This window comes from Trichomycterus rosablanca, chromosome 12 (assembly GCF_030014385.1).
Source record: "Trichomycterus rosablanca isolate fTriRos1 chromosome 12, fTriRos1.hap1, whole genome shotgun sequence".
Classification (NCBI taxonomy): Eukaryota; Metazoa; Chordata; class Actinopteri; order Siluriformes; family Trichomycteridae; genus Trichomycterus; species Trichomycterus rosablanca.
In genome coordinates this window covers 37865253-37890372 of record NC_085999.1, presented here as the reverse complement: position 1 = coordinate 37890372, position 25120 = coordinate 37865253, and the positions used below count along the sequence as shown (strand labels likewise).

Genomic DNA, 25120 nt, shown 5'->3' with positions numbered 1-25120 from the left:
GACAGGTTCCACTCGGAACAGGCTTCGCCAGGGTCGACCAAAGAAGTTGAGTCCACGTGTTCGGCGTCATATCCAGAGGTTGGCTTTAAAAAATAGACACGAGTGCTGCCAGGATTGCTGCAGAGGTTGAAGACGTGGGAGGTCAGCCTGTCAGTGCTCAGACCATACGCCGCACACTGCATCAACTCGGTCTGCATGGTCGTCATCCCAGAAGGAAGCTGACGCACAAGAAAGCCAGCAAACAGTTTGCTGAAAACAAGCAGTCCAAGAACATGGATTACTGGAATGCCCTGTGGTCTGACGAGACCAAGATAAACTTGTTTGGCTCAGATGGTGTCCAGCATGTGTGGCGGCGCCCTGGTGAGAAGTACCAAGACAACTGTATCTTGCCTACAGTCAAGCATGGTGGTGGTAGCATCATGGTCTTGGGCTGCATGAGTGTTGCTGGCACTGGGGAGCTGCAGTTCATTGAGGGAAACATGAATTCCAACATGTACTGTGACATTCTGAAACAGAGCATGATCCCCTCCCTTCGAAAACTGGGCCTCATGGCAGTTTTCCAACAGGATAACGACCCCAAACACAACCTCCAAGATGACAACTGCCTTGCTGAGGAAGCTGAAGGTAAAGGTGATGGACTAAACCCAATTGAGCACCTGTGGCGCATCCTCAAGTGGAAGGTGGAGGAGTTCAAGGTGTCTAACATCCACCAGCTCCGTGATGTCATCATGGAGGAGTGGAAGAGGATTCCAGTAGCAACCTGTGCAGCTCTGGTGAATTCCATGCCCAGGAGGGTTAAGGCAGTGCTGGATAATAATGGTGGTCACACAAAATATTGACACTTTGGGCACAATTTGGACATGTTCACTGTGGGGTGTACTCACTTATGTTGCAGCTATTTAGACATTAATGGCTGTGTGTTGAGTTATTTTCAGAAGACAGTAAATCTACACTGCTATACAAGCTGTACACTGACTACTCTAAGTTATATCCAAGTTTTATTTCTATAGTGTTGTCCCATGAAAAGATATAATGAAATATTTGCAGAAATGTGAGGGGCGTACTCACTTTTGTGATACACTGTATCATATCTTAACATCTCACACAATTGATAAATTGCCACTTGCTATCTGCTGTTGTGTTTTTGGTAGGTGGTTGCTGTGGTATCCCAGGCAGTCACTAGGATTTATTTATTAGGATATTAACGTCGTGTTTTACACACTTTCATTGTCATGGGCAATTTTGTATCTCCAATTCACCTCACTTGCATGTTTTTGTACTGTGGGAGGAAACTGGAGCTTCCAGAGGAAACCCACACAGACACAGACCCGGATCGCTCCACCTGGGAATTGAACCCAGGACCTTCTTGCTGTGAGGCGACAGCGCTACCCACTGAGTGTTGGTAAATGGTTGCCTTTTGTATCTCAGGTGTTGCTAAGGTTTTGCTTGGCATTCTATGTAGTTGGCTTGTGTTTTGCCCAACGGTTTCAGGTTGCTAGAATGTTGCTATATAGCTGATATGATATTTATGGTGGTTGCTATCATTTCTTAACATCTCACACAATTTATAAGTTGTCACTTGCTAGCTGCTATAGCATCTTTGAGGGTTGTTCTGGTATCCCAGGCGGCTGCTAGGATGTTGCTAGTATATTATAGTATATAAACTTTAATTTTACACACAGCAATAGTCTGTCCAATTTAAACCTGTATAGCAGCACAACAAACAGACCGAACGTTGGGTGAGTGTCTACATCTTGAAAACTGTAGAACGAGCACAGAACAGCACTGTTAAGTTACTAATAATCACAAATATAAAACAATCACACAGGTTTTGTTCTTTATTTAGAATCTGATTGCTTCGCGGTCATTATTATAGTCTCTTATGTACAAACATCTTTACACAGTGATCTCTTCATTCAGCTACTGCTTGGGTTTCTACACGAGTCTGAAAACACCAGATGAAGCAAAACCCATTTCCAGAGCGATAAAAAGAAAAACAAGGCACAATGAAATTCTACTGGCAGTAAAGCATTCGATGCCAAGTTACTCACAGAGATACATTCATCCATCCATAGTGGGACGCCCCCCTACAGCCTAATGCACACGTCTATTAGTCAAAGCTAAATAAAAGCAATAACTACAGGTATAATGTGGTGATTCAGTGACACCTTTGTGCACAAGCTTTATCATTAAGACACTAGGAAGATATTTTAAAAGAACAGCACTGCTTCTGCGAAAAATACCACAAAAAACAAGGAAAAAAAACATAAAAAAACCAAAACCACAGTACGTGACACCATTAGCTACCTCAGTAAGGTGCATGTTCGCACTGCAATCATTAGACTAACAATAACACAATAGAAAGAAAAAGAAAACCCCAAAATAATAATCTCAACACAGATCCACCAAGAATCACCACAACATTTAAAACACAGTATTTAAATAATCAAAATATTCAAATATAAATAAGTAAGGTAAGGTTTGTACTTTGGTTTGTAAGGTGGACGGGAATGAATAACAAACAAAACAATACATCCAGTTCTATACACATGATCACATTGTGGTAGACGTGGAGAAACGATGCTACTACTTTACTTATAGACACATTAGATTTTACTGTGTGCGCAGGGGCGGATCTAGAAAAATATTTATGGGGTGGCAAGAGGGGGGCAGGAATTTTTGAGGGGTGGCAACATATGGCAGACGTATTTATACTGAATTTAATCACAGTTATCACAGTTTGATGAGAAATAGTATGTACACACTACAAAAGGGCACGGGCTGCCATTTACAAACTCATACAGACAAACTTAATCTCATGCAATCAATGTCTTGCATTTAAGGTTTCATGTGAAACAGTTCATATTAGGAATAAGTGACCATACAATGTAATCTCAATAATAGGAGATAAAAGTATGGTAACACTACTGTAGGTGGGGCATTATCAAAGGAAAGGCATTAAGGTAAAACACAGGTGATGAGTGGCAGATGTATGAGAGGGAAAGCAAACAGTTTTTGACTGTGTCAGAGTGGCAGCGTTGCAAATTGGCCATAACTTTTCTTTTAATTTGTTGCTGCCAACTGGGGTGGCAGCAGGGGTGGCAAGGCTTTCTTTTAGGGTGGCATTTGCCACCCTATGCCACCCCGGTAGATCCGCCCATGTGTGTGCGCATGTGTGTGGAATTACAGAGGACTAAAAAATAAGTTAGCACGTCCTCTACAAGAAACAATAATAAACAAAATGATTGTTCCACTGCATTTAACATTTTCTCCTTAATACGGCAGATTTAACAAATCTATTCGACCCTGAAAATCAACACAAGATAGAACTGGACGGTGAGATCTTGCGTTCGACTCTATATTATCGTCTGTGTATCTTCAAAATCTTCAGCTTATATTTATTTTGAAACTTTACAAAACTTTGGAAAGGGTGGGTTGTAAAATAAATGTAGTCTATAAGAGTTTTTGTGTCCAAACTGTGAAACGGAACACAGTGATTTCTGTTCTCTGTGTATCTGCATTAAACTAGACGGCAGTTTCATTTACATCATACATGTTTTTAGTGGTTTTATAAGCTGGTAAAAAGCATTTAACAAATCTAGTCACTTTTAAACTTTAGAAAGCTTTGAAAATAGTGGGTTGTAAAATAAATGTAACCTATAAGAGATTTTGCGTCATGTGGTTTGATACCAATTGAAACTGAACACAGTGACTTATGTTGTCTGTGTATCTGCATTATATATAATACGTTTTTCTCCCAATTTAGTGTAGTCAATTTGTCTTCTGCTGCTGGGGGATCCCCGATTATTTGCAGTCCAGGTGGGTAGATTGCTGCTCACGCCTCCTCCGACCCACGCACAGCCCTTAACGGAACCCTTTTCCACCCATGCACTCTATCCGCCAATCAGGGTCCTTACACAGCGTTTGAAGACCCCACCCCACATATTCTGGTCACCCCTCCCTGCAGGCACTAGCAATTATGCCTGCCAGATGGATTAAACTAGACGCAGTTTTCGATTACATCACTTGTTTTTAGTGGTTTTATAAGCTGGCTCACAGTCAGCAGCATCAGCGTTCGAATACAGTCGTGTAAAGCTATAATAGTACAAAAGTGGGAGCCACACTTCCATGTGTGGCTTAGTGGTTAGGGTACTAGACTATTCATGGGAAGTTAAGTGGTTGAAGCCTCGCCATTGCCAAGAAGCCACTGTTGGACCCCAAAACTCTTAAGTTTACTCTCTGTTGCTTTACTCTATTAAATGCATGAATGTAAAACTTGATCTACACGTCATTCTAAACTACCTTGGCAAGTCTCAAGTAAGTACTGTATATTCTAACAGTGCTCGAGTCTGTTCCAGGTGACCACATGTAGTTTATGGATACGTGGTCAGTGGTGGCTCAGCGCTTCCTCAACTACTGATCAGAAAGTCAAGCCCCATCCTGCCAAACTGCTTCTGTCGGGCCCTTAAACAAAACCCGTAACCCTGAGCTCACACACAGTTTCCGTCTGACAGAGCCTAGTGGGTGGAGCTTTGGGCTATCAATTGAAAGGTTGAGAGTTTGAATCCCAACTCTGCCATGCAGCCACCGTTGGGCCCTTGAGCAAGGCCCTTAACCCTCTCAGCTCCATGGTTGACCCTGCGCTCTGACCCGAGCTTCCAAACGAGCTGAGATATGTGAAGGACGAATTTCGTTGTACTGTACACGTGTATCTGTATATATGACAAATAAAGGCGTTCTATTGGCCAGCGGTAGCTCAGCGGTTAGAGTCTTTATCTTAAGAATCTTAAGGTTGCCAGTATTCAGTGATAATCGTAAGTGGCTTTGGATAAAAGCGTCCGTTAAATGCAGCAAATGTAAATGCACTGGGATAAAAGCTGAGGCTTAAACGTAAACGTGGCAAACAGACCCGAGTTACGGATCTGAATCTGTTCTGGGTCTCATCAGAGTCTGATTTAGTTCCTCATGTACTCCTGAATCCCTCAGCATCACACCACAGCTCCATCTTCTCAAACTTCTGCGTATCTGTGCTACAGAGAATCTGGACAGTGGAAGCTCAGTGGTTAAGGTACTGGACTAGTAATCAGAAGGTTGCCAGTTCAAGGCCCACTATTGCACAGTTGCCACTGTTGGGTCCCTGAGCAAGTCCCATAACCCTCGATTACTCAAAGCTGTATTCAGTCATAATTGTAAGTCGCTTCGGATAAAAGCGTCTGCTAAATGCCACAAATGTAAATATATTTTATACACCCTGATGTCACCCTGATCTGTTCCCTCCATAGAAAGAGCCACACTTATGTTTGTACGTTTCTATCTAATGGATGTTTGCAGCTACTTTCATTCATTTTACTAAAGGATTTGCTTCTTGTTTGAGTAAAACTAAAAATGACATAAAAAACTACTATTTTTAAATCTGTGGATTTTAAGAAGTTACAGTAACATAACCATGACAGCTACTCCCTCGATTATCTGATGCAGCTTAATGTAAATGTTAAACAAACCATTACTGAACCAGCAGTTGACGATAACAGGTTTGTAACAGCTGATGCTCACAGAATAAAAAGAAAATAAGTCAGGATGTGACAGTGAAGGTGATCAGGCTACTTCAGGGCAGTGCAGCTTCTGGAACTAGATTCAAGTTGTTGTCCAGTTTGGAAAGTGGTCAAATGGTCCTGCCGGTGGAGAGGCGAGCAGGTCCACGTTCTTCCCTCATTAGCTTTAATATCTGACTCTCGGATTTAGTGCAAAGTGCTCAGTGCTCCTTCAGTCTGCAAAACAGAACAATACAACAATCACTCGTAACACGATTATATCACAGACATTTAGATATAATCTAGTGTATAAGCTTTTCTAGTGGAGCTTGCCATGCTGAACCAAATATGAACTAATATACACCGATCAGCCATAACATTAAAACCACCTCTATGTTTCTACACTCACTGTCCATTTTATCAGCTCCACTTACCATATAGAAGCACTTTGTAGTTCTACAATTACTGACTGTAGTCCATCTGTTTCTCTACATGCTTTGTTAGCCCCCTTTCATGCTGTTCTTTAATGGTCAGGACCCCCACAGGACCACCACAGAGCCGGTATTATTTAGGTGGTGGATCATTCTCAGCACTGCAGTGACACTGACATGGTGGTGGTGTGTTAGTGTGTGTTGTGCTGATATGAGTGGATCAGACACAGCAGCGCTGTCACTGCTGGACTGAGAATAGTCCACCAACGACAAATATCCAGCCAACAGCGCCCCGTGGGCAGCGTCCTGTGACCACTGATGAAGGTCTAGAAGATGAGCGACTCAAACAGCAGCAATAGATGAGCGATCGTCTCTGACTTTACATCTACAAGGTGGACCAACTAGGTAGGAGTGTCTAATAGAGTGGACAGTGAGTGGACACGGTATTTAAAAACTCTTTCAGTGCTGCTGTGTCTGATCCACTCATACCAGCACAACACACACTAACACACCACCACCATGTCATTGTCATTGCAGAGCTGAGAATGATCCACCACCAAATAATACCTGCTCTGTAGTGGTCCTGTGGGGGTCCTGACCATTGAAGAACAGCATGAAAGGGAGCTAACAAAGCATACAGAGAAACAGATGGACTACAGTCAGTAATTGTAGAACTACAAAGTGCTTCTATATGGAAAGTGGAGCTGATAAAATGGACAGTGAGTGTAGAAACAAGGAGGTGGTTTTAATGTTATGGCTGATCAGTGTATATATAGGGGAAGCTTTTGCTTCTGTTGCCTCCTTAAACTATAATGTAAGGAATATAATTAATGTCTTTATATAAATGTAATAAAAGATGAAGATAAACTCACTCGACTGAAGTTCTTGGATGGTTCTTGTTTGACCTCATCTCCTTTAACACCAGTCGCAGCAGCAGCTGAAGACACACAGCACAAACACATTAAAAACAAGTACGGGAACAGGTACAGGGTGCCACCCTGGTCTAACATGCCAGCACGTCATCTCATATAAACACAATTGGCTGTGTTTTAAGGGACCTCCACGATCTCCCGGACTGGTTGAGGGATGAAATGGACCATAGCGTGGCTCTCCACAGGCTATTCGGCTTGTGTGGGAACCCAACACTGGTAGGTGATAAGAAGCGGCTGCAGATTGGACACGTGTGGTGATCTGGCTCTCCATGACCAGATTGGAGGTTTGCAGCAGGCAGCGGATTGCCCCTAGAAGGCACAATTGACAGTGCCACTGATGTCTGCTGTCTGGGAAAAGACGGGACTAAAAAGGGGCGGGGTCTTCGATGCTGTTTAAGGACCCTGGTTAGTAGCCTGAGGCGCCTGTACACAAGTGGAAATCAGCGCGTGTATCAGGCAAATATCCCCTTCTCTGATACGACCTGGATCAATTGTAACCTGGCAGTTAAGGTACTGGACTAATAATCAGAAAGGTCACTGGTTTAAGCCCCACCACTACCAGATTTCCAGTGTTTGGCCTTTGATCAAGGCCCTTAACTTTTATTGCTTGGACAGTACACTGTCACAGTATTGTAAGTCGCTTTGGATAAAAGCGTCTGCTAAATGTTGAAAAAAATAAAACAGAAAATAAAGAGGCAGCAGAGTCACAATCGGGAATTGGAAATGACTAAATTGAGAGATAAAGGGAGGAAAATCCAGGAAGTACAAAAGTTCAGCTCACCAGTAGTGCGAGGAAGTCTGCCATCATGAGCATGTAGAAGACCCGATCCCAGCCCTGTGCAGAGAGCAGCCCCGCCAGCAGGGGGCCTACCGCAGCACCTACATGGCAAGAGGCAAGGAGCAGAAAATCAGGGCCATGAGTATCCATGACTTTTATTCTACCTTTTAACCCTGTTATTCATCATAAATAATCATTACATATTTATTTAATCCACCCATGTGGACACTTGACCATCCGCTTATTGGACATCCAATTGCAAATCCATGGGCATTGATATTAAGCTGCCCACTTCTAATGTACCAGCCTTTACTCTTCTACAAAGAAGAGACTTAGAAGTGTCTCTGTGGGAATTTGTACCCATTCAGTCGAAAGGGCACGAAAACACCAGGCTCGCAATCGACTTTTCAATTCTGGCAAATCTAGAATGGGCACCGCACAACTACAAACAGTCCTGGTGACCTGGGTTCGATCCTCACCTCTGGTCAGTGTATGTAAGAAAGTCTCTGGTTTCAGCATGAGGGGAATCAGCTGCTATAAATATAAACTTGAGTAGTACTGACAAACCCATTTAGTCTGACTAGTTAATAGGTGTCTATTTTATCAGGACAGCGTTACAGGATTACAGCTGCTGGTCTCTATCCACAAAAGTGAGAATACACACGAAAACAGAGCATCACACACTCAACAACTTACTCACTCACAGGGAAAACAGGGTTTCTGGAGCTGTGTGGCAGCCACACTAGCTGTTGTGTCACCGTGTCCCCCTCAGTGTGTAATTGAAGCTTTCAGAGTAATTGGGAGGAGATGTGTGAAAAGAGGCTGCGCTATAAATTCAGGCTGCGCTGTAGGCAAGGATGTTTGGACGCTTTTCATTAAGGAGCCTCTTTATCCCGATCAGGGTTGCGGCGATTCTGATTTATTGGGTGGAAGGCAGGAAACACCCCGGACAGGTCGCAGTGTACCACAGAATGTGCGTATTTATTAGTAAGTATCGAAATTAAAATCATACCACTCGTTTTAAAAGAAGGTCTGACCCACTTACCAACGGAACCAGTCCCATCGATGATGGCTGTGACGGTGGACAGAGCCCTGGCATTGCCCTTTAAGCTTTTGTGGGTGCCCTGTGGTTAAAAAAAATCAGAGGTCAGCCTGTAAAATTAAACCGTAATAGAAATCACAGATTCTTGTTTTTCTTGCATTTTACAAACTGTCCCAACTTTCCCAGAAATGTGGTTTGTAAACTCACCAGATCAGCAGAGACGGCTGTTGTGATGAGAGCGTAAGGTCCATTAACTAACCCTCCACACACCAGCAGCATGCCTACACACACACAACAAGGGTCATCAGTTCAGTTTGAGCTCAAACTACACACTTCATCACATCTAACACGTTTATAGATCATATAAAGATTATATTACTGTAGATTATAAATCCGAGCACTGCTACGTATGTACACAGATGCTGCATTAGTAATAATGTAGTCTCACCTATAGTGGGTCCAAAACCGAACTGGCTAATCATGGAGAAGCCATAAAGCTGGAAAACACACACACACACATTAATTATTACAAAAAGTCTAGCAGGACATTTTACATGTGACAATGCTAGTCTGGCTAGTTTGTTATCAGACTACCATTGTTACAAAACCTGTTATCAGAAACTGACAGACGAGGTGAAGTCAGAGAACTTTATAACATTCCTCCACTAAGTCTGGTAATAGCTTACATAAAGCAACGGCTTACCACTATATTGCTAAAGGTATGTGGACACCTGACTATGAGCTTGTTGGATGATGCCCATTAATATGGAGTCCGCCCCTGCTTTTGTGAACAATATTTCGGAGTATGTCTGTAAAAATTTGTGCCCATTCAGTCACTCGTATTGTGTGAGAAGGCCTGACTCACAGTCAACAATCCAACTCATCCCGAAGATGTTCAACAGGCTTGGCATTGCATGTCTCTATGGATTTTACAAGGTTCCATGCTGGAACAGGATAGAACCTTCCCCAAACTGTTGCCATGCATATAATAAATCAGAAGCAACTATGCAGTTTATATAATAGATTTTATACACAGCAGTGATATCGACCGGTCTGGCGTGTACATGCAGACGTGATTGGCTGTGTCCGAGTTGGGAGCTGCCAAGACCCTGCGATGGATTGACGTCCTGTCCGAAGTGCGTTTCTGCATTTTGCCTAGTGATTCCTGGGGAAAACCAGACCCACAGTGACCTTGACCAGGATAAAGTGGTTGTAAATCAAGAAAATAGAATATTTTGAAGTAGAATATTTCAAAGAGACCGAAAGAGGTAATAATAATATTATTAGCCGATTAATCCCAGGCCTATTCTAAGAACACCGGGCCAAATCAAGAATGCACCCTGGTCAAATAAATGCGTAAATCCACATGCATAAATGATTTATTTATTATTGTAAATAAAAAAATATATATACTGATGTACTTTTTTAACTTCAACGAACCCCCTTCAAACCTAGTCACTAGTGTCTGCGTAGATGCACAATTGGCTGATAGCACTGCTGAGATTCAGTATCTTATGCTAGCGTGATTTACTGCTGCTCCACCCAAGCACACTTCTCACGCAATCTTAAGCAAGCAGCCTAAATGTCGCAGTTTTATTGAGGAAATTGATCAATCTAATACATAGAACATTTCTAATTTAGAACTGAGTAAAGATACGTACTGTCGGTGCAGCCAGGAGCAGCATCACGGCACACGTGGTGGCTCTTTTCCCCAGCCTATCTGAGACCACACCTGCCAGGACACCACCTACACACACACACACACACACACACACACGCATAAAACCAACATACATGACTTCCCCACCCCGGCGTGACCTAGAAACAGTATGACAGGACAGGGTATAATTCTCCATACCAACGATTCCTCCGACGTCAAACAGGGTGGAGAGATCGCCGGCTTTCTTCGCATTCAGATGAGCTGAGCCACACAAAAGAACAAAAGAACAAAAGAACAACAGCATTCAGACTGTGAAGGACGGACCTGTACCGCCGGTCTGAGCGGTTCCATAAATATCCCAAAAATGCAAACAGTATTCTATTTCTGGGAGTGTGTCTGGCGAGGGTTCATCCCGCTCACCTGCTTTAGTGATGTAGAGAGGCAGCCAGAACAGGAAGGTGTAGCTCACCAGCTTAGCAAACAGCAGACAGAGAGAGAACTCCACCACACCCTGCCATACACAGTTCATATAGGGTGTGAAACGTATATACGCCATACAACACACACCCACACACACCTAGTTCAGTAGTTGAATTAACAAGTAAATAAACGGCTGTATAGTGAGTAAATACCTGGAAGGAGTTTTACCTACTTTAAAGCACTTTTCGAACCCTGTTCTGTAACTCGTACCCTTCGAGGCACAACTCTGACATTTGATTAATCCCTCAGAGCTCAAGGAAGACGAGCATCAAGGCTTTTCGCTGTACTAGCACCCAAGTGGGGGAATAAACTTCCCATGTTTGGTATTTAGGGGTCGCCGGTTGCCCTTCCTGATGCAGCCCTCCTTTTTCTATTTGGGCTTGGGACCAGTTTGCACTGACAAGTGCACCTCCCAATGTTTTTGCCATCCTCTTGGGGCACTAGCCAATCTTGTCCATGCAGACGCCCGACCAGACGATAGCACCACCGAGATTCAAACTCTGTTATTTATCCCAAAGATAACTGTCCAACGTCCGTTGTAAAAAGCGCTATACACATAAAATTGACTTGACTTTCTATGGATGTCACTTTAATCCCGGGGCGCCACCATGCTAAAACAAGATAGAACCCTCCCCAAACTGTTGTCATGCATATAATATTTATTTATTAGGATTTTAATGTCATGTTTTACACACATTTGGTTACATTCATGACAGGACATGTAGTTACTGGTTACACAAGTTCAAGTTTAATATAAAACACAGTTTATCTCCAGTATCTCCAGTTCACCTCACTTGCACGTCTTTGTACTGTGCGAGGAAACCGGAGCACCCGGAGGAAACCCACGCAGACGCATGGAGAACATGCAAACTCCGCACAGAAAGGACCCAGAACGCCCCACCTGGAAATCGAACCCAGGATTGCTGTGAGGCGCAAGTGCTACCCCCCGAGCCACCGTGCCGTCCAACTGGATTAATAAACGGCTAGCTGGCTGGATGAGACGATTTATTTATGGACAGATGGTCACATTTACATGGATGAGTGGATGGTTGGATTAAAAGATTTAAAAAATGATGAAAGTGTCAGGTCACTTAGATAGATAGATAGATAGATAGATAGATAGATAGATAGATAGATAGATAGATAGATAGATAGATAGATAGATAGATAGATAGATAGATAGATAGATAGATAGATAGATAGATAGATAGATAGATAGATAGATAGATAGATAGATAGATAGATAGATAGATACTTTATTGATCCCGAAGGAAATTAAAGAAAATTTAATTACTGGTATGCGCAGAGCTCCCATGAAGCTGATGGCGCTCGGTTCAGCATCGCTCTTCACTACGACGACCTGCTGCACAGGAACACACATTCCTGCACTGTCCTGGCCCAACAGCAGCTCTGTGTCTGAGCTCTGACACACACACACACACACACACAGTTACATTCTGTAAAAGAAATAGGCTCAGGTAGGTAGATGGACGTGTATGTGACTCTCACCTGTGCTTTGGATCCTTGTTTGTACTGCAGGTACAGCTCTTTATGGCCGTTAACGCCGTTCCAGCTCTTGTGCAGTTTCTGCCATGAACACAAATAATTTAAAAATAAATAAATAAAAAAGTAAACAACTTTTCTGTGTAAGTGTGTATGTGACAATGCAGACATGAACAATAAAATGAGCTCTACAGTGGTAAACTGTATCTTAATTGCTACGTTTTATTGTTTAAAGGACAATAAAATCATCAGTGGCACATGTAACATAATTAACAATACAAATAATTATAAAATTTATAAAATTTATCCTACTTTATCCTGCTTTTGGGTCTCTGTGGATCTGGTATTTTTTTTATTCTCATATTCAGGGTGCCAATCAACTTCAGGGCTTTAATTACTCACCCATTCTGGATCACTTGCACCCCAGAGCAATTTGGAAATGTGGAAAAAAGAAGCCCATGTACCTACTCGTGTTTTTGGGAGGTATAAACCAGGACCCGTGTGTGGCACCCATGTTACCAGCAGTACAGACAGACTGAAAGATTTGTCTATCCAACCTTCTAAAAGTAAGCAAACACTCTCGCACATGTCATCACACACACACACACACACACACACTTGCCTGGTGACCGTTGACAGCGTTCTGGGCCGGAGCCGCCTTCAGATCATTCGGGTCTGTGAAATGTAATAAATAAATCCATTTTAGATACATTTTACTATCCAGACACATTTAACAAACAGCAGAATCAAAACACGTCCAGCGCTTACGCTCGATAAGGAAGAGGAAGCAGACGATGCCCATGACGGCGATGATGATTCCGGGCACGATGAAGGACAGCCCCCAGTTAGAGGACACAAAGTACGCAGCGATCAGAGAGCCCAGGATGTTCCCGACCGAAGTGTGAGAGTTCCACAGCCCCATGATCAGACCCCGCCTGAGTAAATACATGATATTATTATTGCAGAAGAACAATAAAAGAAAAATGTACCGTCTGTAATTATCACACTGACACAATAACACACTCCTGTGCTACATACCTGCCCTTTCCAAACCAGTTTCCTATGCAGGTAACCACACTGGGCCAGCCAGTCGTCTGAACTACACCATTGGCAATCTGTCATAAGAGAAAGAGAAAAAGACGTTACAAGACTGTGACCGCTCACGGTAGATATTGGGGCTATTCCAAACTGCCCCATGGGGTCAGTGAGTAAATGAATGTGTGGCGACCTGTCCAGGGTGTTTTTAAATGGTTTCGACTCATCACAACCCTCACTAAAATAAAAGGTTACTGTAAATAAATGAATAAAATAATCGTTTAGATGTGATTAAATGGTCTTATACATCCAAGCTAGCCATTTATTTAACACAAGATATTACAACTGACTGTATTTGACAGCAAAAATAGCTGTAAAATGAGAGTTGAACAAAAAACATTACATCGTAAACAATTCTATTGTTTCCCATAAACATAAACAAGAATCTTTTCAAGTCATTTTTAATTAACATAATAATTATATCTGTAGAACTGCATATTTCCATTTTCTGAATATCACAAAGGTTCAGGACATTCTAACCTCTGCAGATAGTGAGAAAGTCATGCATGTCTTCACTTCAAGGCTTGATTATTTTAATGCTCTGTTATCTGACCTTCCTAAAAGTTCTGTTAGACAACAGCGAGTCCTGACCCGAGAAATAAAGAGAGATCATCATACACCAGCACTTCAATCACTCCATTCGCATTTACATGAGAAGCGTAAACTGCTGCTCTGTTCGGTGCTCAGCTTGAGCGGTAAAACGTCATCAAGGTGTGAATATGAGCTGAATCTGCATTAGTGTGGAATAAGCATCAGATCCAGGGTTACAGCTCCACATGTATCTGTGTTTATCTGGATTCTCCTTCCTGTTTCACTTTTAAACTTGTGTTACAGCTCCAGCTTCTGAGAAACGGTGAGAATCAGAATCAGCTTCTCCCTGAGAGAGTCTAAAACGCTTCTGGTTGAAAATAAAGCTTAACGTGGTTTAATGTAGTAAAAGAAGGAGACAGGAGCACTAAACTTCTCTTCATTATTACTGCTCATAAGTTCCTCCACTAATCACATTCCTCACTCGCTGTTTTACTACAATAAGTCACGCTAAGTGTTGTTTGTATGGCCTGAGTCGCTTTTACCGCCTCATATCAAACAGTTCGTCTCATTGGAGGAGCTTTGAAAAGGTCAGCGGCAACCTGGGTCAAAGTTTAGTCAGGTGAGCTTTGAGAAGCGCAGCAAAAATTGGCCAACACGGCAAAGCAGCGGGCAGCTAAGCAGCACCGCTACACTCCATAGGAAACAACGGCACAGCCAGCGCAAAAGCAGTTTTGCCGCTTCTCATGTGAATGCGCCCTTGGAATTGATTTTAAGATCCTTTTATTGGTCCTACTTATCTATAACTTCCAATCAGGGCTATTAGATCATACAACAGCAGGAAATCTAAATTTAGCCACCAAGGCCTAAAGCTCTGGGATTCTCTCCTTAATGAGCTGAGATCAAAAAAGTGGATAAAAACAGACACGTTTTTATAATGCCGGTATCTTTTATTATTTCATCCTGTTTTAAACTAGCATTTTTGCTTTCAATTCGATTCCTGCCTTTCTATTCTTTTAGCCTCAATATTGTCCTTTTATCTGTTAAAATACATAACACAAATCTAGCTTTTTACTTTTGATTTGATATAATATGCGGTGTTTTACAGGTCACCAGAATAAAAGGTGTTTACTGTATTTAAAATCTGCAAAAATATGGGGAGCATTTCGCCAAAAATAATCTGGAAATACTTATAAAATACTGCTCATACTGCCAACATCTGCACTAGACACGTTCTCTCCTTCAGAACTCTCTATAGAACTTATTTCGTAGTATTGTTTAATGAACATCCATGTTTATAAATCTGTCATGCACCAACCAGCACACCAAGTCAGATTACTTGTATGTGAAAACTTACTTTCAATTCAATATCAGTAATAAAATTATATACGATAATCAAAAACGCTCTATTGTGTTAAAAAAAAAACACATGCTGGTATAAAGACTGTATTGCAAGTGTGTGTGTGTGTGTGTGTGTGTGTGTACACATGAATAAATAGCTTACCTGGACGAAGATGTAGAAGCCGAGGTTGTGAATGTCGTAGATGTATCCGAGGCCGAACAGGCAGGTGAAGAGGCCGCTGGTCAGCATGCCCACTGTTAGGTAGAGCCGGATTGGTAAACGCTCCCCGATAATCCCGCTGCAGGAGGAAACACACACTCAGTACAGCAAAAGAAAAGGCAAATGCAGACGAGTGGTCTTTACCCTTTACCCTACGGCACTACATGCCATCCTGGTGAGGGTCTAACAAATGTATTTAGCACAATGCACAACTGCTAGCTGTTTTCCCTACCTGATAGCTTCATTAGCCTTCAGCAAAAGAAAAAGTGAAGTTTAAATGAAGTATATTGAGGTAATGGGACAATATAATATAGTTATTTGCTGGCTAGACAATCAATTTATGAATGTCTGTGTGTTTACAGTGTATTCATCCATGTAAAAGTAAAAATCACTGTTCTATGTGGCATGTAATTACATCTAAAAGTAAAGAAGTAAAACAGGGACGTGTTTGTTGCGACACCCATAGGAAGGTAAATCTGTGAGGGTACAGTAATGAGATCTTACCTAAGATACATCCCTATAGCATAAGCAAACAGGAACGAGTAGTCCATCGCTCCCAGCAGCTGCTTATAGTTTCCTTTATCTGCAGACACACACACAATACGTTTACATAGACTACACACAACGTACACACATCCACCATGTATTACAATAGCTAGAATGGACACTACACAGCAGTGAGTGAGTGAGTGAGTGAGTGAGTGTGTGTGTGAGTGAGTGAATAAGTGAGTGAGTGAGTGAGAGTGAGTGTGTGGATGAATTCATGAGTGAGTGAATGTGTGAGTGTGTGTGTGAGTAAGTGTGTGTGAGTGAGTGTGAGTGAATAAATGAGCGAGTGAATGAGTGTGTGAGTGAGTGAGTGAATAAATGAGCGAGTGAGTGAATGAGTGAGTGCGTGAATGAGAGAGTGAGTGTATGTGAGTAAATGTGTGAGTGTGTGAATGAGTGAGGGAGTAAGTGAATGAATAACTGAGTGATTGAGTGAGTGAGTGAATAAGTGAGTGAATGAGTGAGTGTGTAAGTAAATGAGTGAATCAGTGAGTGTGGGTGAGTAAATGAGTGAGTGTATGAGTAAGTGAGTGAGTGAGTGTGTGTGAGTGAGTGAGTGAATAAGTGAGTGAGTGAGAGTAAGTGTGTGGATGAATTAATGAGTGAGTGAATGTGTGAGTGTGTGTGTGTGAGTGAGAGTGAGTGAATAAATGAGTGAGTGAGTGAATGAGTGAGTGCGTGAATGAGAGAGTGAGTGTATGTGAGTAAATGTGTGAGTGAGTGAATGAGTGAGTGTGTGAATGAGTGTGTGAGTGAGTGAATGAGTAAGTGAATAAATGAGTGGGTGAGTGTGTGAATGAGTGAGTGAATAAGTGTGTGAATGAGTGAGTGTGTAAGTAAATGAGTGAATGAGTGAATCAGTGAGTGTGGGTGAGTAAATGAGTGAGTGTATGAGTAAGTGAGTGAGTGAGTGAGTGTGTGTGTGAGTGAATGTGTGAGTAAGTGAGTGAGTGAGTGAATGAGTGAGTGAATAAATGAGTCAGTGAGTTAGTGTATGAGGGAGTGAGTGAATGGGTGAGTAAGTGAGTGAATGAGTGTGTGAGTGAATAAGTGAGTGAGTGAGTGTGAGTGAATAAGTGAGTGAATTAATGAATGAGTGAGTTAGTGTATGAGGGAGTGAGTGAGTGAATAAGTAAGTGAGTGAATGAGTGTGAGTGAGTGAATGAGTGAGTTAGTGTATAAGGGAGTGAGTGAATGAGTGAGTGAGTTAGTGTATAAGGGAGTGAGTGAGTGAATGAGTGAGTGAGTGAGTGAATGAATGAGTGATTTACCGAATGGTTTCCAGCTGCAGTCTGTCTCTAGATGAACAAGCTGCTGAGCATTACTGCTCTCAGTGGACCCAACATCTCTGATCTGAGAACAGTTCTTATGAAGTTCACTCTATACAACACAACACACACAACAGCACTCAGGTCAGTGCACATGCTCCCAGCATTCACTCATTCATTTACATGTTGAGCTCTGTAGCGGTCAAGGCCACAGTGCTGGGCTTTACAGAGAACCAGTTCCACTTACTGGCATCGATCTGGGATGTAACAGGAAACCACAGCGGCCAGTGAAAAACCAACATAGACAATGAAGGGTGTGGCAACCCCAGACAGACTGTAACTGAAGGCAGAGAGCAAACTTAGGCTGCTGAGGCTGTGCTGCACCTACACTACCAGCTGTACTATCACTGTTTATCATAAGAAATATTGCTCATCTGTTCTTATTGAACGAGAAGGTTCGAGTAGCTGCTCCAGTTACAGTCCACATACTGCCGGCCTCAGAACAGTCGATAACAGAAACAGCAGCACAATGACGTGACGTCTGATTTCTTTATTCAGGAAGTTACACCGACCGCTTTAATAGATTCAGACGGTGAAACCAGAGCGTCACTCAAACACCATTTACTTATCACAGAGACGTTTATAACCAAACACCGTCTCACACCGAGCAGCTCCGAACACTCGAGTTACACATGCAGAATAATTTTCTTTACCTAGAAACTCAGGACGTTTAGAGAACTGCAGTATGATCACCACTGTTTCCACAACACGTCAGATCGACAGACAGACAAACAAACAGGCAGATAGATAAATAGAGAGAGAGAGAGACAGACAGACAGACAGAGACCGATAGATAGATAGTAGACAGACCAACCAATCAAAAGATAGACAGACAGGCAGATATAGAGACAGACAGACAGACAGGCAGACAGATAGATAGATAGTAGACAGACAGACCAACCAATCAATAGATAGATAGATAGACAGACAGACAGACAGGCAGATAGATAGATAGATAGATAGATAGATAGATAGTAGACAGGTCAACCAATCAAAAGATAGACAGACAGGCAGATATAGAGACAGACAGAAAGACAGACAGACAGGCAGGTAAGCAGACAGACAGGCAGATATGCAGACAGATAGATAGATTACAGATAGATAGACAGACTGAAAGACAGACAGGCAGACAGACAGACAGATAGATAGATAGTAGACAGACAGACCAACCAATCAATAGATAGATAGATAGACAGACAGGCAGGCAGATAAATAGACAGACAGATGGACTGATAGATAGACAGACAGACAGAAAGACAGACAGGAAGGTAGACAGGCAGGCAGATATCCAGACAGATAGACAGACAAACATACAGATAGATAGATAGACAGAAAGAGAGACAAACAAAAAGGCAGACAGACAGGCAGATATACAGACAGACAGGCAGGTAGATAGATAGATGGATAGATAGATATATTGACAGACAGACAGACAGACTAGCAGATATACAGACAGACAGACAGACATACAGACAGATATATAGACAGACAGGCAGGCAGATAGATAGACAGACAGACAAATAGATAGTAGACAGACCAACCGATCAAAAGATAGACAGAGAGGCAGATATAGAGACAGACAGATAGACAGATATACACAATTAACACAACTACCATGAGCTGAATGTCTGTGTGTGTCTCTATATCACCCACAGAAACCACTGCTTATTCCAGTAAAACTAAAGGAGAGTACTTCCTCACTCCCCTGGTTAGTAAAGACTAATGAACAGCTGGTTAGTCTATACTTGGGGAGATTATGTCAAGTTGTGGAGCTCTGTATAATAGAGCGCTGCTCATTTCATAATTAACCGAGTGCTTATTTCATGATTGGGCTCTGTGAAATCTGGGATGTGGAGAACATGCAAAAAATTACAATGAACAGAATGTATCTAGTAGCCTGTGATGAGTGCTCGGATGGCTCAGCACTTTACACTAACCACCCACCACAAAGTCCCAAATCTGAGACCCTGCTGTGTCACTGTCTCTGACCTCTTTGCTACCGGCTCGTCATTGGCCAACACAGGTATCGTGGGAGGGGCATGGGTCGGCAGAATGCGCAGGGAAATTGATTCATTGTTTTCCAGCCGGGCGCTTCAGATCCAGGGTTCGGCTGAATGCATGTGCGTATGTAAATTGCAGGCGGGTAAAATTACCTTCACAATGCTGATGGGTTTTCTGGACAGGTGAAAGCTGGTGTAGAGCAGGAAGGTGAGAGCAAAGGTGAAGGCTCGATACCTACACACACACACACACACACACACACACACACACACACACACACACACACACACACACACACACACACACATTAAAACAAACAAACATATACAGTAACTTATTTTCACAATGTTAGAATGTGTTATGACAAACATAACAAAAGTATTTTGAACAGTAGTAACCTAGTAGGTAGAGCTTTAAGCTATCAATCAAAAGGTTAAGAGCTCGAATCCCTGCCCTGCAGTCACTGTTGGGCCCTTGGGCAAGGCCCTTAACCCTCCTAGCTCCAGGAACATTGTACGATGACTGACCCTGCGCTCTGACCATAGCTTCCAAACAAGCTGGGATAAAAAAAGTATTTAGACACCATTCCTAATTATTCAGTTCAGGAGTTTTACCCACACTCGCTTTATTCTGGTCAGGGTCGCAGTGGGTCCGGGATCCCGGGAATTAGTGGGCAAAATGCAGCAACTAACCCAGGAGAGAATGCCAATCCAGTACTAGGAGCCTTTACAGAAACCTGCTTTTCTCTTGAAACCATAATGCCAGGTTCAACCCATGTAGCATGCTCCATGTTTAGCTCAATGCCACGCTTATGCTGTATCTGTTGATAAACTGGGGTGGATTTATTGCATCTCCAGCTTGTTCTGTGTCCTTTCTTTACTCCTTTTCCGAGAACTTGGATGTCACAAGCGCTCTGAGCAGCTCGCCGTATTGTGATAACCAGTTTTCATTTCTGCGCTATCCCTTTTCCATCCCCTTTCTCCGTTGTGAGCTGTGGAGGTTTGTTTTTGTTATTTGGCCACTGCTTTTATTCTCCTGCTTCCCTTTTCTGTGGCTTTTTTTGTTTTTGGTTAAGCATCCTGCAGATAGGGTTCGTTTTCAATTCTGGCAGATACGGGGTTAAGTCTGGTGCTTCATCGGCGATACGACCCGCTTTGTTACGATGAGTTACGATCATGTTGTCATTTTAGTCATTTGAATGTCCTTCAAGCAAGTAAAAAAATTTGCCTTGAAGTCTCTGGGAAGCTTTCAAGCTCTGCAAACAGCAGACACGTCTCACACCTACTCCACAGCAAACAAATCTGCACTTGCTGAAGACTTTCAGCAATCTGAGAATCATCTGACCTAACCTTAGACTGCACTCAGGTCAGACTACGCTGGAAAAGCACGACTAAACGATACAGAGACTCGCCGCTACGACAGGCTGGAACCGCCAGAACGTTTCAAAAGCTTTTAGTGTTCATCAGAATAATGGGATGTTCTTAGCTGTCTATCATATAAGGAGAACGAGTAGGAACAAAATGTAACCAGCTGCCATATAACTACCATATAACACCATACTATCTATCTATCTATCTATCTATCTATCTATCTATCTATCTATCTATCTATCTATCTATCTATCTATCTATCTATCTATCTATCTATCTATCTATCTATCTATCTATCTATCTATCTATCTATCTATCTTCCATCCATCCATCCATCCATCCATCCTTCCATCCATCCATCCATCCATCAGTGCACATGGCTTTGGAATGGCAGGTCCAACAAGCTTGTGGGAGGTGTCCACATCATTTATTTTTGTTTTCAGATCACCCAGCAACTCTTTTAGAGAGACTGTTGACCGCTGTGGTAAAATTTTAGCAATCTGGCTGGGCAGCCAACCTACACAACTGGCGTTCCTTGGTTGCTTCTTAAACCACTTTTGATAGGAATTAACCACTACACCTGCCGTTTTGGAGACACTCTGACCCAGTCGTCTAGCCATCACGATCTGGCCCCTGGACTCTCGGCCCTGGCTCTCAGATCCTTAAACTTGCCCGTGTCTCCTGCTTTCAGAATCTTAACTTCTGTTTACTGACTGTTCACCTGCCGCCTAATATATTCCACCCTCGTACAGGTGCCGTCAATTATCACATCAGGTTGAAGCTGGGATTGTGCCACACCATTTAAACCATGGACGGGTGAAGTGGATAACACTGATTTAACACTTCTGCACCTGATACACTCAAACCAGAACAACACACACACACTGGCATGTCATTACCAGTATAAAACTGTGGCACTGCACTTTAGGAGCCCCTTCCAAAACAAATCACTTGTGTCTGTGTGTGAATGGTCTATTTGAAAATGTTCCTTTTATTTTACTAAATGTTTGTGCAATTCTAACATCGTGATTTTTTTAAGCTCTAGGTTATAATATCTGTATAATGTCAGAACATGACAACTCCTATACACACTGTAGCACAATAAAGCTTCTGTCATTAAAACACTAACACCAAAAGCCTCAAAATGATAAACTCGTTCATATTTTTCGTTGTAAATACTCTCCTTCACCAGGTTGCCAATAATTGTAAAGGGGAGTAATGGTTTTCACAAATACACAAGGTGCATGATGTTACATGAACCCAGTCATGACGGGACACACACCAGTGCACTCTTAGTGCTGGTCCCAAGGCCGGAAGCAGCTGAAAGGAATCGTTCATTGTAATTATCATGGAACTTTCTGTACTACTTATATTGACGGCACCTTTTATAGCTGAAGAGAAACTGCAGGTAAGAACAGACAGGAGAGCAGGACTCACCACTGATCACGATTAAAGTTGGTCAGGAATCGGATGCCAGGGGGCACAGGCGCCATGGCTGTTGTGGTTGGTGTGGTTGGTGTGGACTAGTAAAAAGCAGGCAGACCTCAGAGACAAGCGTGAACAGACACGTCATGGAACTCGTAATGTTAACAGTAGAGGAAGGGACATGATGCCCCAGCGATGTGTTCCATAAGAAAGCAGCCGGTGTTTCTGAAGAGAAGAAAAAGAGAAGAAAGAAAAGATCAAAGCTACTGCTATTATTAAACGTCTTCCAATTGAACTTTGGACCCTGGTGAGAGCATTTGAGTACACTGACGTCATACCGGTTCAAAACCAATGCCACGAGTAAAAATTAAATAAAAGAGTTCCGGTTTGGTGTTTGATTTGACCGGAGAAACCAGGCAACCGCAAACACACCATATAATATGTGTTTCTATATAATATATGATACATTTATACATTACCTACTGAACACAGTACAAGAACGTAGTGTATAATGTATTTATACCCTAGCCAGTGCATTTCTTTATAATGTATGATACGTTTATACCATACACGGTGTCCTTCTAAATAATATATGATATATTTATACCACATCTAGTGCCCTACTGTATAATAAATGATACGTTTATACCCTACCTACTGCACTTTTCAAGAACTTAATATATAATACATTTATACCCTACCTAGTGCCCTTATAAACAATATATACTACATTTATACCCTATCTTGTGTCCTTATTTATAAAATATGATACATGTATACCCTACCTAGTGCCCTAATGAATAATATATTTTACATCTATACCCTACCTAGTGTCCTTCTGTATAATATATAATATATTTATACCATATCTAGTACCCATCTATATAATATATGATACATTTATACCCCACCTAGTTCCCTGCTATATAATATGTAATGCATTATTATCATACCTAGTGCCCTACTATAGATGATATATTAATACCCAGTACCTTATATACCTAGTACCTTCATATATAATATATACTACATCCATACCCTATCTTGTGTCCTTCTATATAATATATGATACATTTATACTCTTCCTAGTACCCCACTACATAATACATTTATACCCTACCCAGTGCCCTACTGTATCATATATGATATATTTATACCCTACCCAGTGCCCTACTGTATCATATATGATATATTTATACCCTACCTAGTGCCCTACTGTATCATATATGATATATTTATACTTTTATACTGTATCATATATGATATATTTATACCCTACCTAGTGCCCTACTGTATCATATATGATATATTTATACCCTACCTAGTGCCCTACTGTATCATATATGATATATTTATACCCTACCTAGTGCCCTACTGTATCATATATGATATATTTATACCCTACCTAGTGCCCTACTGTATCATATATGATATATTTATACCCTACCTAGTGCCCTACTGTATCATATATGATATATTTATACCCTACATGGTAACCTCCTATATAGTATAATATATCTGTATACACTACATAGTGTACTTCTTTATAAAATATTATATATTTATACCACATCTAGTGGCTTTCTATATAATCTATGGTATATTTAATCATATCTAGTTCCCTTCTGTATCAGATGTGACACGTTTAGGTTCTCCAGCGTCTCTGTGACTCTGAACTGTTCAGTGACGTTTAACGTTTTATCAGATAAAAAATAACCCCAAATAACTCAGACATCACGCTGTTTATAAGCTACAATAAAACTGTATAATAAATTAGAATTAATTTGAATATTCTCACCGTTGAAAATGACAGAATGAAGTTTAAACGCCGCCTGTTTATCCGGAGCTTCGAGCTATTTTGCTTCACTTCCCGGTTCTCATTCGCTAAGAGAGGCGGGACTAACACAGGAAGCATCCAATCAGCGCCGAGCACAACTGCTTACGAAACCACTACAAAGACGCCGCCGCGTTTACTCAATCGATCGATTAAATCATTTAAATAAAATGCTTAACAAAAATGATCACCATCATAAAAGTATCATAAAAATATAAAGCACAATTAATTTATTTATTTAAACATTTTCGCTAACAGCTTAATCTTTGTCAGGGTCGTGGTGGGTCCGGCGCGGACTGAAACCACATCCTGGATGAAACCTAGTTCAGTCAACACCAAGGTGCCATTTAAAGTGTTTTAATCTACCCTTTGCATGCCATTTTGGGGGGGTGAAATAAATCCAAAGTGTTTGATAGAAACCTAAGAACATGCCAAACTCAGGCCTCATGATTCTATGAGGCAAATATTCTACCAGTTGCACCATCATGCCACATAAAACATGAAATAATTCATTTGCAGTGAGGGTGATGGACGACACAGAGCTGTTAAAACACTAAGATAAGCACATGGCACTGAACAGGGTGGCAGTACATCACATGATATTACACGCTCACCCACAACTTCCACTCTGACTACAGAGAGCTGCACAATATCATGCCAAGTGTGTGGCAGCAATGAGGAACCCCACTGACCTCCCCGATTCAGGCACAGCCAACTGTGTCTGTTGGACGCCTGGCTAGGTTGACAGCATAGCTGAGATTCAAACTTGAAACACTGAGCTATTAGCAGTGGTGGCCAGCAGATTAGAACACTGTGCCGATTAAGCAGCACACCCAGACACCATTTAGCCAGTCCACCTCCTGGCATGATTTTGAGTTAGTATGTATGAAAATACACTCAGCCCCCTTTATACAGGGCTGTGAGGAGGAGGGGGGGGGGGGAGGGGGAGGGTTTCACCATCCTGACGGATCCCCGGAAGCAATCTGATGCTACTGTTCTGAGAATGAGCTGCCGAATCTTTTTGTTACAACATAAATCTTATTAATGGAAAGATGTGGTTTATGCTTTTTTA

At 41.9% G+C, this 25120-nt stretch overlaps 1 protein-coding gene across 1 annotated transcript; it reads right to left on the bottom strand.

Moving 5' to 3' along the window:
* Positions 1-1825: 1825 nt before the first annotated feature.
* On the bottom strand, positions 1826-24061 carry slc37a1 (solute carrier family 37 member 1). Its single transcript, XM_063006299.1, has 20 exons — positions 24013-24061; positions 22227-22439; positions 19572-19653; positions 17362-17470; positions 16046-16124; positions 15485-15620; positions 13396-13472; positions 13126-13292; positions 12980-13032; positions 12364-12441; positions 12149-12277; positions 10795-10885; positions 10573-10635; positions 10376-10461; positions 9163-9211; positions 8922-8995; positions 8718-8796; positions 7676-7773; positions 6835-6899; positions 1826-5768 (listed from the first exon to the last, which is right to left on the bottom strand). Exons 2-20 carry the CDS (start codon positions 22280-22282, stop codon positions 5753-5755), a joined length of 1587 nt encoding a protein of 528 aa, XP_062862369.1. The 5' UTR covers positions 22283-22439; positions 24013-24061; the 3' UTR covers positions 1826-5752.
* Between the last annotated feature and the right edge of the window lie 1059 nt (positions 24062-25120).